We start from the raw sequence: 12,974 nt of genomic DNA on the forward strand, positions 1-12,974 counted from the left end.
TTCTGATGCACGTACATTTTTGGTTCTAAAATATTTTTCAGATACAAACAAAGGGGTTTTGAGATTGTCTTCAACCAAACCAATAGCCCCTCAGATTTAAAGCATGAAGTAGCTGCCAATGTATATGATTATATGCACTGATTCTTCTAGGACCCCGGACATAAACAGATCCTTTTGAAGTGACCCGGGCTCCACTGAGAGGTCCAGACTGGTTCAGGACAGAAATAACCGCCACTTCACGTCATCGGAACCAGGATTTATTTTCAGATATTTCACAAATGTTACTAGGGCTGGAGAATGGGTCTAGAAGAAGTCTTTGTCCTCAAAAGTCCTGTAGTGGGAATTAAACTAACCCAAGACATATTTGTCAACAATTGCAGGAATTGAACAGGATATCTGTGAACATTTCATATATTTATTATTCATTATGTATACTTTTACAAAACCCTATATGTGGATTTATAAATGAAGAACTAGATAAAATGTAAATAATGATGAATCCACAAGGATACCCAAGATAATTGTCACAGAATTCAAAAATCCATGTAGCCACTCCCATTGGTTGGCACCTGATTGGCGTCTCCTCCTCATCATCTCATTGAGATGAGCTGATTGCTTTAAAATGCTGTGATCTCCTCCTCTTCCTCATCCTCCTCAGGAGTCTGGAAATAATAATTTAAAATATCATACACACACAGTCTGCATCTGTGTGTGTGGACATGTGTGTGTGCGTGTGTGTGTGTGTGTGTGTGTGTGTGTGTGTGTGTGTGTGTGTGTGTGTGTGTGTGTGTGTGTGCGTGCGTACCAGGAACAGCAGAGTGTGGTGGATGATGATGTCTCGGGTCAGGCGGACCAGGTCTCCATGGTGATCCTGGAACAGCGTTGGAACCAGGACCAGAGCCAGGTTCTGAGCCGTCATCTGGTTCTGAGAGCTGAACATCTGGATCCTGGAGGAAACATAACATCTGCATCTCAGTGGACAATATATAACATCTGGATACCAGAGGACAATATAAAACATCTGGATCCTAGACAAAACATAACATCTGCATCTCAGAGGACAATATATAACATCTGGATCTGAGAGGAAAACATAACATCTCAGAGGACAATATAACATTTGGGTTAGGGTTAGGGTTAGTGTGTAAACACATACATGTAGAAGTGTCCAATGAGGGCGCTGAGCGTGGCTCGGTTATCCACAGGCAGTTGTCGTAGCAACCGTCGGTAGCTTGCCACCCTGGCTGGCTCCTCAGGTTGGGCTAGGAGAGACATTACATTAGTAGTCATAATAATAACATGTACAATTATATTAAGATGAATCATTATTCATAATTATTGATAATAACATGAATATTGATAAGAATAACATTAATAGTAATAATAACAATTACATTAGTACTACTAATAATAATACTATTAATAATAAGAAGAACAATAATAATGTGGTTAATAATTCTAATAACATCAGTTTTAGTGTTAACTGCTCACCTGCTGCCTTTACCCAGAGTTCCCTCTGTTTGGGCGGTAACAGGGGAGGCTGCTGGCGGACATATCTTTTGAGGGCGGAGCCAACGTCCAGAATGCCCTGCTCATCATCCTCCATGAGGGCGGAGTCTGGACGGCTCTCCAGGGCTTCCACCAATCGAGACACTTTGGGGGCGAGGCCACAGCGGCGATATATCCCGTCCACCTGAAGACCTGAGAGACAGACAGGTTAGTAGATGGACAGACAGACAGACAGACAGATGGGTGAGTAGACCTACAGACAGGTAGGTAAGAAGGCAGACTGAGAGACAGACAGACAGACAGATGGGTAAGTAGACCTACAGACAGGTAGGTAAGAAGACAGACAGAGAGACAGACAGACAGACAGATGGGTGAGTAGACCTACAGACAGGTAGGTAAGAAGGCAGACTGAGAAACCGACAAACTGGTAAGTAGGAAGGCAGACAGGTAAGTAGGAAAACAGGCAGACAGACAGGTAAGTAGGCAGACATTCGAACAGAAGGAGAGGTAAGTAGGAATACAGGTAAGTAGGCAGAAAGACAGAAAGACAGACAGACAGTCAGGTAAGAAGGCAGACAGACAGACAGACAGACAGACAGGTGGATAGACAGAACTAAAGGCAGACAGAAAGCAGACAGAAAGGCAGGTCACCATGCTGTGTGATGTGGGAGATGCATCGCTCCACAGCCAGCGGAACTTTTCCATCATTCTTCAACTTGTGGTACAGAGACGTGTTCTGATTGGCTATAGGTGGCTGAGGCGCTTTTTCCTGATTGGCCAGAACATCCTTCAGATGGACCAACCACGCCTCGCAGCTGTAGTCATCTTCAAATCTCAGATGAACATTCCTACACCGGGTCAAAGGTCAACGGCAAACTTATCATAATCATAATCATCATGTCATTTTTATTATCAATCAAGGTTACTACTAAAAATAGTGACAAGCATCAGTCAATAGTGAAGAGATGTATTATGGATCAATTTTTTTTCATTAATACACAGGATCAGATGTTATAATCCCTTGTGCCAAAATCCAAGGAAAACACATATTCAGAGGCCCCTGTCCAAACCAACCTTACAAGCACGCTGGCTACCAAACTACCAACCAAAGGTGAAAAACACGAGACAGCTAGCCCAACTGACATTTGATTAATACATGATCGATCAATACTGCTGTGTACTAGGACCTACACCTCCTTAACCACTGTCCTAGCCCGTTTCCCCTCTGTGTGTTCATCAATACATGATCGATCAATAAGTCTGTGTTCTAGGACCCCCCCTTTCTTAACCCCTGTCCTAGGCTGGTTCTCCACCATGTGTGTAGCATGTCTGTGCTCAGGGACCAACCTTTTTCCTGTCTGGAGGTTGATGCTGTTTTCAGCTGTGTTGATTTCTACGGAATAAAAAGCAGCTCTGTCAACTCGGAGACCATCAGGAATATGAGGACAGGAATATAATTAACATGTGTAACAGTATTACCATGACCATGTTTAATGACCATGTTTAACAGTATTACCATGACCATGTCTAACAGTATAAGCATGTTTAACATTATTAACATGTTGAACAGTATTAACATGACCATGTTTAACAGTATTAACATGTTCAACAGTGTTAAAATGACCATGTTTAACAGTATTAACATGTTCAAAAGTGTTAAAATGACCATGTTTAACAGTATTAACATGTTCCACAGTGTTAAAATGACCATGTTTAACAGTATTAACATGTTCAACAGTATGAACATGACCATGTTTCACAGTACTAACTATGTGAGTTACCATAGTGTGTCTTGGAGTCCAGTGGCATTCTGATTCTGAGCCGTTGGTCATCTTGGACCAGACTGGGGTAAATGGAAACTCCGGCAGCATTGAGGATGGCCCAACCTTCAGAGCATCCGGCCCCCTCCAGGAGACAAACCCTGCTCCCAGCCAGGACCCCGCCCAGCTCAGCCTCAGACACGCCCACTGGAAGGATGACCTGCGCACATGTAAACGCAACCACGGTGGGATGTCCGTAGGGGTTCCTCAGACCACATGCATGTTGGTAGAGCCACTATCAAGGCACCACAGGGGACATGTGGCTGGACTGCAGTGGAGGCAGTAGAGACAGTAGAGAGACAGTAGAGAGAGGAGAGACTGTACAGACACTAGAGGTAGCAGGTACAGTAGAGAGAGGAGAGACTGTACAGACAGTAGAGGTAGCAGATACAGTAGAGAGAGGAGAGACTGTACAGACAGTAGAGGTAGTAGAGACAGTGCAGAGAGTTTGACAGTAGAGACACAGTAGAGACAGTTGAGAGAAGGTTTGACAATAGAGACGGTACAGAGGCAGTAGAGAGAGAAGAGAGACAGTAGAGGTAGTATAGGCATGTGTAGGAGGTGTGTGTGTGTGTGTACCTGTAGGAGGTGTAGGAGGTGTGTGTGTACCTGTAAGAAGTGTGTGTGTGTGTGTGTGTGTGTGTGTGTGTGTGTGTGTGTGTACCTGTAGGATCTGTACAAGGTGTGTATCCCGTTCCAGCTGGTTGTCTGAAGCACAAAGGAGTCGATCAGAAAGGGTCACCATCTCAAACTCCACGCTGGAAAACACCCAAGATACACAGATATTATCAGTAGTACTGCAGTACTAGCACTGTTCCACTAGAATAAGTTACATGTATTGGTGGTACTAGTACTAGTCTAGCAGTGGTTGTATCAGTAGTAACACAGTGGTACTATGGTACTAGCAGTGGTTGTATAAGTAGTACTACGGTACTAGCAGTAGTTGTATCAGCATTACTACAGTACTAGCAGTAGTTGTGGCAGTAGTACCACTGTGGTACTATGGTACTAGCAGTGGTTGTATCAGCAGTAACACAGTGGTACTATGGTACTAGCAGTGGTTGTATCAGCAGTACTACAGTACTAGCAGTGGTTGTATCAGTAGTACTATGGTACTAGCAGTGGTTGTATCAGCAGTACTACAGTACTAGCAGTGGTTGTATCAGCAGTACTACAGTAGTACTACAGTAGTACCACAGTGGTACCTGGATCGCATTACGATACTGCGGACCTCCCTTAGGTCCAGAACGTCACACGCTGCCGAGTCGTTCTCCAGGGAGAACAGGAAACGGTCGTCCTCCAGTTTACCATGGAGCGCCTCCTCCTCCCCTGAAACACACCGTGAGCTCATGTAGGACTGCTCTGTCAAGGGTCAGGGTTGAGGGTTAAGGGGTTACAGACTGGGTTAGGGGTAATGGGGTTATGGTAGGGATATAGGGTCCAGTAGAATCACCTGGAGGGGCGCTGTCAGTGGTTGACTGGGGCAGGAAAGGCGGAAAGTCTGTAGAAAGACAAAACAAGATAATATTAACAAACAACAACGTGTAAACACTGATATTGATTACTTTATTTAATAACCCAACTGTCTTTGATAGTCACACTGCCTATATAATATACCTGTGTATTCGTTGAGTTGAAGCAGCAGGACTTGCAGTTTTTGTCCCGCCCTCTCAGCCAGGGTCAGCGGGGATTGGCTCTGGGGTTCTGATTGACAGCTCAACTGGATACAGGGGAACAGGTGGTTAGTGCGATAAAATAATAGAAGAGCATTACAACAGAATATGGGGTCAAAGAACACTAACCTTAGCACCGGAACAGAGTAGAGACATCGTTTCCTCAATGTCCTCTCCACACACCACCTTACACAACCGCTATGCACACACACACACACACACACACACAGACAGACACCCATCCCCACACACACACACACACACACACACACACACACACACGTGAAGATGTTAATTGAGTGTTGTATTTCGCCATCACTGGCACTAGAATTCCTATCTAGACCACCCTTTACTAGTTGATTTAGTGGCATAAGTGTTCAGGTTAAGGGTGTGGGGAAAATTAGGGTCAGGTTAGGGTTAGGGGTCAGGTTAGGGTCAGGTAAGGTTCAGGGTTAGGGGCTAGGGGTTAGGGGTCAGGTTAGGGTTAGGGGTCAGATTAGGGTCAGGGTTAGGGGTTAGGGTTAGGGGTCAAATTAGGATCAGGTAAGGGTCAGGGTTAGGGGTTAGGGTTAGGGGTCAGGTTATGGTCAGGTAAGGTTCAGGGTTAGGGGTCAGGTTAGGGTCAGGTGTACCTGGTAAAGGAGAGCAGGAGAGTAGGCCAGGGGGTGGGGCTTCCTGTAGCGACCCCTGGCGTACTTGTTCCTGATGAACTCTGACCTTTCTTCATCTGAGGCTGCAGGTAGCAGCTGCTCGTCTGCAGGAACGGCGGGACTCCAGATCTGATTGGCTACCCGGTTACCATAGGAAACAAAGAGCTGGAAGAGCCAACATGGGAATTAGTCCAGTAAAGAACTAATCAACTTAACAAGGTCCCAGGTACCACAACAACAGGCCCCCTATCAATGGGTCGATTTTAATTAACTCAATAACTAACACATCCATATCAATGGCTAGCTATTAATTCTCTCATTAACACACACACACACACCTGTATCAATAGTACATTTTTTAATAATTCATTAACCACACACCTGTACCAATGGTTAATTGGTTTTAATTAACTTATTAACAAACACACCTGTATGAATGGTTAGTGTTAGATTAACTCATTAACTAACACACCTGTATTCATGTTTGTTTTAAATTAACACATTAACTAACACATCTGTATGAATGGTTAGTGTTAGATTACCTCATTAACTAACACACCTGTATTAATGGTTCAACCCATACTTTGCTGTCCAGCGTCAGACTTCGTACTTTAGACAGAGACGTTCCCAGGGATCTGTGCTGGCCTGAGGGGAGGAGCCAAACATATGTAGGTAATGGCTGAGGACCAATCAGAATAGAGCTTCCAAACAAGATAGAATTTAAAGGCAGTATGCACTAAACACAGAGAAACACACATTCACATTCACATTCACATTAAAGGAGTAAACAATCACCATACAAACTAACTCCTAAGGCTAGTTAACTCCTGGCTTACTAACTCATGACTTTAATGCCTAATGCTCATGAGGCTAATTCCTTATGCTAACTTGTGAGGTTAATTCATCGGGCTAACGCCAAATGTTAACTTGTGAGGCTAACTCCTGATGCTAACTCATAAGACTAACAACTAATGGTAACTTGTGAGGCTAACTCCTAATGCTAACTCATGAGACTAACAACTAATGGTAACTTGTGAAGCTAACCCCTAATGCTAACTTGTCAGGCTAACTCATTGGGCTAATGCCCTAATGCTAACTTGTGAGGCTAACCCCTAATGCTAACTTGTTAGGCTAACTCACGGGGCTAACTCCTAATGCTAACTCGTGAGCCTAACCCCTAATGCTAACGTGTGAGGCTAGCTCTTACTGGCGCAGGCTTCACACAGCAGCAGCAGCAGGTTGACGGAGGCCCACTCCGGGTTGGCGTCGCCACAGTCTCCACACAGCTTGTTGACGGGGTTCTCCCACAGCCGCAGCACCACCTGGCTGCAGCTCAGAGCGCTGCGGATCGACGCAGACAGACAGGCCTGCCAGACAGACAGGTCTGCTGTCGAGTCAACAGCCACACTGAAGGAGAATGTAGAGAGGTATGTAGAGATCTTTAGAGGAGTCAGGAGCGAGCTGGGGGCCGACAGGCCGACGGATAGGCAGACAGATAGACAGACAGGTACAAGCGGAGAGACAGGTTGGCTACCTGAATGTTCTGTAGGGCGTTATCAGGCTGAAACTTCGTTTTCCGGCAGGTTTGACGTTAGCCACGTTGAGCGGAACCGAGAACCAGGCCACGCCTACCTGGTAGTCCTACAACACACACAAGTGTGTAGTATAGTATACTGTGTAGTATAGGGTGTAGTATAGTATAGTGTGTAGTATAGTATAGGGTGTAGTATAGTATACTGTGTAGTATAGGGTGTAGTATAGTATAGTGTGTAGTATAGTATAGGGTGTAGTATAGTATAGTGTGTAGTATAGGGTGTAGTATAATATAGTGTGTAGTATAGGGTATAGTATAGTGTGTAGTATAGTATATTGTGTAGTATAGGGTGTAGTATAGTTTAGGGTGTAGTATAGTCTAGGGTGTAGTATAGTATAGGGTTTAGTATGATATAGTGTGTAGTATAGGGTGTAGTATAGTATAGGGTGTAGTGTAGTATAGGCTGTAGTATAGCATAGTGTGTGTAGTATAGTTGTGTACCTCCTTGTTGTGGTACACCCAGAGGTCCTGGCTGAACACAGAGGCGTAGACGCGGTTTCTGGGATCCTTGATTGTGATTGGCCCGTGGTGTTGCGGGGGGGAGGGGCTAGGCTGTCCTCGTGACGACTGCACCGCAGTAATCCATCCTTCCTGTACATCTACACACACACACACACACACACGCACACACACACACACACACACACACACACACACACACACACACACACACACACACACACACACACACACACATCCAAACACATTAGACACACACACATTACACACACACACACACACACACACACACACACACACACACACACACAAACACACAAACAAACACATACGGGCGAATAATTAATAATTAATAATGAATCCTAGTGATTTATAATGTATAATAAATAAATCCTAGTGAGGTGTATTGCATAATAATGACTCGTATTGAATAACGCGCAGGGTCACCTGAGCTGTGAGCCATGAAGTCGTAGTGCTTCTTCCCAAAGTAGAGGGAGAACCGGCCCTTATCCTGACGTTTCAGCTTGGTGACACTGCTCATGTGGAACACCGCCTCACTGGCCTTATCCTGACAACGAAACAAACACACCTCAGAGGAGAGGAGAGAGAGAGACAGAGAGACAGGAGGGAGAGAGAGGAGGGGGAGAGATGAGGGGGGAGAGACAGGTGGAGGAGATAGGAGCGAGGAGAGGAGATTCAGCCAGCCAGTCACACAAGCAGATAGGCAGGCAGGCAGGCAGACAGGCAGGCAGGCGGGCAGACAGACAGACAGAAGGACAGAGACACAGACAGACAGAAACCTTACTGTGCGTCTTTTCCAGAGAGACATCAGTGGTCCATCCAGCGACGCCCAGACAACACTGTGTCTATAAAAATAATGAAATATTGATTTATTATAATATCTATTACATACAGGACAACACTGTGTCTATAGACTAAATTAAAATACATATAAATATGTTATTAAATCATACACAGATCAACCCGAGTGTGTGTGTGTGTGTGTGTGTGTGTGTGTGTGTGTGTGTGTGTGTGTGTGTGTGTGTGTGTGTGTGTGTGTGCATGTGCTTGTGTGTGCTTGTATGTGTGTGTGTGTGTGTGTGTGTGTGTGTGTGTGTGTGTGTGTGTGTGTGTGTGTGTGTGTGTGCGTGCATGTGAGCGTGAGTGAGTGAGTGAGTGAGTGAGTGAGTGAGTGCGTGTGTGCGTGCGTGCGAGTGTGTGTGCATGTGAGTGTGTGAGTGTGTGTGGGTGTGTGTGTACCTGAAGCCCTTCCAGAGGTCCAGCCAGCTGGACATCTTGACCACAGAGGTCCGCTTCTCAATATGACCTTTCTTCTTCTTCCTGGAGACTCTGATGGTAGCAACCCTGAAAACATACACACATATATGTAGATAAATATATATATTTATAAAACGGGCGGCTTAAATCAAGGGATCTGATTGGTTCCTAACTGTTGTATAATGAGCGTATACACACAGCTATGAAGCCCGTTCAGTTTACAGAGTTCCGTATCACTCTGCGCCTAACTTGAACTGTTGTTTATTTAAATATAAAAGCAATGATTGATGGAGAGGGTGGAAATGTTGTAAAGCAATAGGCACCCGGTGAGTGAACTGCTCGATAGTAGGCTAAATTGCCGGCGAACCAAGCTACCGTCTCTAGCCTTCTCTCTGAAGGACGGTACAGTGTGTTGCATAGCAACCGCCGCACACTTTGCAGGCAGCCAGGAGGGACTACATTTTTGTATTTGTTAAAAAAATGCTTTTCCGACTTTCTCGTTTTTTCAAAATTGAGTGTCTATGACTTTCATTTCGCCATACTAACGTAACCGTAACCCCACAGTTAAGGGGGTCGTTAAGGGGGACAACACCCCCTTAACTGTGGTATAATGAGAATATACCACAGCCTGTCGTGATCTATTGCTTAAATATATATATATATATATATATATATATGGAGAGAGAGAGAGAGAGAGAGAGAGAGAGAGAGAGAGAACACAAATACAAATAAATATAAGAATACAAATATTAATGTATCACAAAATGGTAAAAGCGTATATTATATATGTGCGTGTGCTTTGAACCTAGGAGTCTTCAGTTTCTTGAGTAGCTGTGGTTGTCTTGGAGGGGGTGGGGGGGGTCGACACGGAGCCAAATTCAAAACAGGTGATTGGCTGAAAACACACACACACACACACACACACACACACACACACACAGTACAAGACATGTCATAATGAAATGTTAAAATTTGATCATGTTGTGTTATAATGAGACAATATAATGAGATAACATAATGCGATAATGTTATAGTGAGATAATATAATGAGATAATGTTATAATGAGATAATTTTATAATGAGATACTGTTTTAATCAATAATCCAATGAGATTGTGTTAACAGTGTTAGTGATATCCTACATGTTGCTGTTGGACTGCTGACTGGCGGCTGGAGGTTTCTCAAGCCCTTCTTCCATTGGCTCCTCGGCACTAGGGAAGGCGGGAGCCGCGACAAGGCCTTCATCCTCATTGGACGAATCAGTCTCTGGTTCCTCTTGGCTCCACCCCATTTCCAGCAAAGTGGCACAGGGGGGGGGGCTGAAGTCTGATGAGTGAATGAGGTGGTTGGGGTTAGAGGGTTAAAAATGCTTAGGGGGTGAGATGGTTAGGGGTTGTCAGTCAGTGATACTGAAAGAATGCTATTGCAGGGAGGTATAATTAAAGAACCTGTTTATACGAGATAAATATCTACATTCTAGCCATTGTATCTAGATTAAAGTTGTCATACCGTCTCAGCCTGCTTACACGCAGGGTGTAAGCACACACACCGCCATCAGACTGGTATCACATCCAAGTTCACCCAGAACTTTTCTTCAGATACATTTGGATTTAACGATCCCTTGGTTTCTATTGGCTGATGACTAAGTGATGTATGAGCTAAACACATGACCTGACAACACGAGAGATCAGGGCTAGGCAGCGAAAACCAAAAACACACACTCTCTCTCTCTCTCTCTGTCTCTCTGTCGCTCTTTCTCACTCTCTCTCTCACTCTCTCTCTCTCTCTCTCTCTCTCTCTCTCTCTCTCTCTCTCTCTCTCTCTCTCTAGAGAAACTAAAGAGACTTTAAAACCTCTCGAGTATTACTGGTGGTGTCACCGTAGCAACAGATGGATGTGGTGGATTATTATGGGATACAGATTGAATACATGAAGACCTCAGCCCTCCTCATCGGTCGTTCCCGCCTGTTCAGGCAGAAAACATCTCTCTTTGCACGACTTGAAGAGAGATTACAAACACTGGTGTATGCGAGGTCATAGTCAGAGCTCTGCTGTGAACTTCTTCAGTACCTCCATCTTGAAGCTCCTCCTGAGACGGGAACTCACGACTTCCTGCCCGGATGGGGGGGGACTTGGGGGAGGGGCCTATGGCTGCTGCCATCGCAAGCCGGGACAAAGCCTCCATATCTGAAACCAAAAGTATAGTATTGTTATAAAAGTGGTATAATACAATATTGTTTTTAGAGTAGTAAATTACAGTGTTGTTACAACAGTAGTATTCTAGTAGTACAGCACTGTTATTGCAGTAGTATATTACTGTATTGTTATTATAGTAGTATATTACAGTGTTACAACAGTAGTATTCTAGTAGTACTGTTAGATGGGTGGGATTAGTATGATTGAGGTAAGAAGGGTGAGGGTTAGGGCGTCTATCTGTGGTTCACTGTATCTGTGTACCTGGGATTCCATTGGAAAAAGCATTCTGTAGAGCTGTGTCATCCTGCGCGCTGTAATGTCAAAAATAAGTGATAAATTGTGATGGTATTAGTAATATAACCAGGAGTAACAGTATGATAAGTAATGATGGTTATTGTAGGGCAGCAATAGTAATCATTTTAGTACCTGTTGGCTGCAGACTGAACTGGTAGACATTGACTTTCAGAACCCAGCCCATCTTGATTGTAGCGAGTTCTGGGCTTCGGAACCGGTGCTTCTGATGTCATCTGGACCAAGGGGAAGAGGAAGGGTTAGAGATCAGATCAGCTCCAACACTCAAAAACAATTCATACCCATTCTTTTCAAAAAGAAAATCTCAAAACCTCAACGCTTAATTTAGTAATATTTACTGATGTTGTCTGTGAGGTCTTTTCAGTGTAAAAATGGCACCATGTCTTATTTGATGCGCAGCGCTGCGTCACTGCTCATCCTTTATGCCCTAACCCTAACCACTAACCTTAGCCTTAACCCTTAGGCTAAGGTTAGGGTTAGGGCTAGGCAAAGGTTAGGGGTAACTTTAGCCTAACTCTAACCCCAACCTTAACATAACCACAGAGGATCCAAATCAGCCTTTGAAAACATCTTTGTTCTGGAATGCTGCACATTCTTTAAAGGCTGTACTGGAGAAGTATAACAGTACTAAATAGTTGTATAGATAGATAGATAGTACAACAGTGATTCATTCAACAGTCATTAACAGGAGTATAAATGTGGCTTACCTTTCCGAGTTCTGAAATATCTTTCAATTAGTTAAGTCTTGAATATTGTTCTATCGGTTGCTCTCCATTTGTTTCATTCTAAGTATGTTTAGGTCTGTGTCGTACGTCTGGCTGTCTTTCAACCTGTTGGACGACTAGCCCGCCCCCTCAAAGCCAACTAGCCCCGCCCCCTCTGAGGCAGAGGTGAAATATAAATAAACAAAAAAGACTAAACCTCTGTAAATTCAGCCAATACATCCATTTGTTGAAAGAAATGAAAGAATAAAAATACAATATATAATATAATTATATAAATATAACTATAATTATTAATCAAATCGATTTTGTAGTTCGCTACTTTTATCTAGTTATGTATTCAATGTAGCAAATATTTTGTGCATTTTATCTATGGAACATACCGTGAGTTGCTGGAAGCGTGCATAATGAGGGTATTGAGTCACACGGTAGCACTGGTTTCTCCTGTTCAACCGGAACGGCACAGAGAAAGAACAGGCAACGGAGACTATGTCAAAGACTGTCGGGTAATTATGTAATAAAAGGTGGACTTTGGGTTTTGTCTACTGTCACACCTTGCTGCACAGACACGGTACTACAAAAGTAACACAGTATTAACATGGTGTGTGTGTGTGTGTGTGTGTGTGTGTGTGTGTGTGTGTGTGTGTGTGTGTGTGTGTGTGTGTGTGTGTGTCCATGTGTGATGTGTGTGTGTGTGTGTGTGTGTGTGTGTGTGTGTGTGTGTGTGTGTGTGTGTGTGTGTGTGTATGTGTGTGTGTCCAT

General features: G+C 44.0%; 1 protein-coding gene across 1 annotated transcript; it reads right to left on the bottom strand.

Annotated features, from left to right (window-relative positions):
- Window positions 1-617: 617 nt before the first annotated feature.
- Window positions 618-11,143, bottom strand: LOC311353843 (arf-GAP with Rho-GAP domain, ANK repeat and PH domain-containing protein 1; the record flags this gene model as incomplete). Its single annotated transcript, XM_084473652.1, has 21 exons — window positions 618-662; window positions 806-947; window positions 1,157-1,262; window positions 1,492-1,701; window positions 2,161-2,357; window positions 2,857-2,902; window positions 3,291-3,489; window positions 3,994-4,087; window positions 4,535-4,691; window positions 4,947-5,049; window positions 5,132-5,200; window positions 5,635-5,817; window positions 6,212-6,297; window positions 6,860-7,059; window positions 7,187-7,293; window positions 7,688-7,845; window positions 8,153-8,273; window positions 8,511-8,571; window positions 8,966-9,055; window positions 10,125-10,308; window positions 11,053-11,143. 21 exons carry the CDS (start codon window positions 11,141-11,143, stop codon window positions 618-620), a joined length of 2,649 nt encoding a protein of 882 aa, XP_084329778.1.
- Window positions 11,144-12,974: the final 1,831 nt, after the last annotated feature.

This window comes from Micromesistius poutassou, assembly GCF_964030765.1.
Source record: "Micromesistius poutassou genome assembly, chromosome: 10".
NCBI classification, from domain to species: domain Eukaryota; kingdom Metazoa; phylum Chordata; class Actinopteri; order Gadiformes; family Gadidae; genus Micromesistius; species Micromesistius poutassou.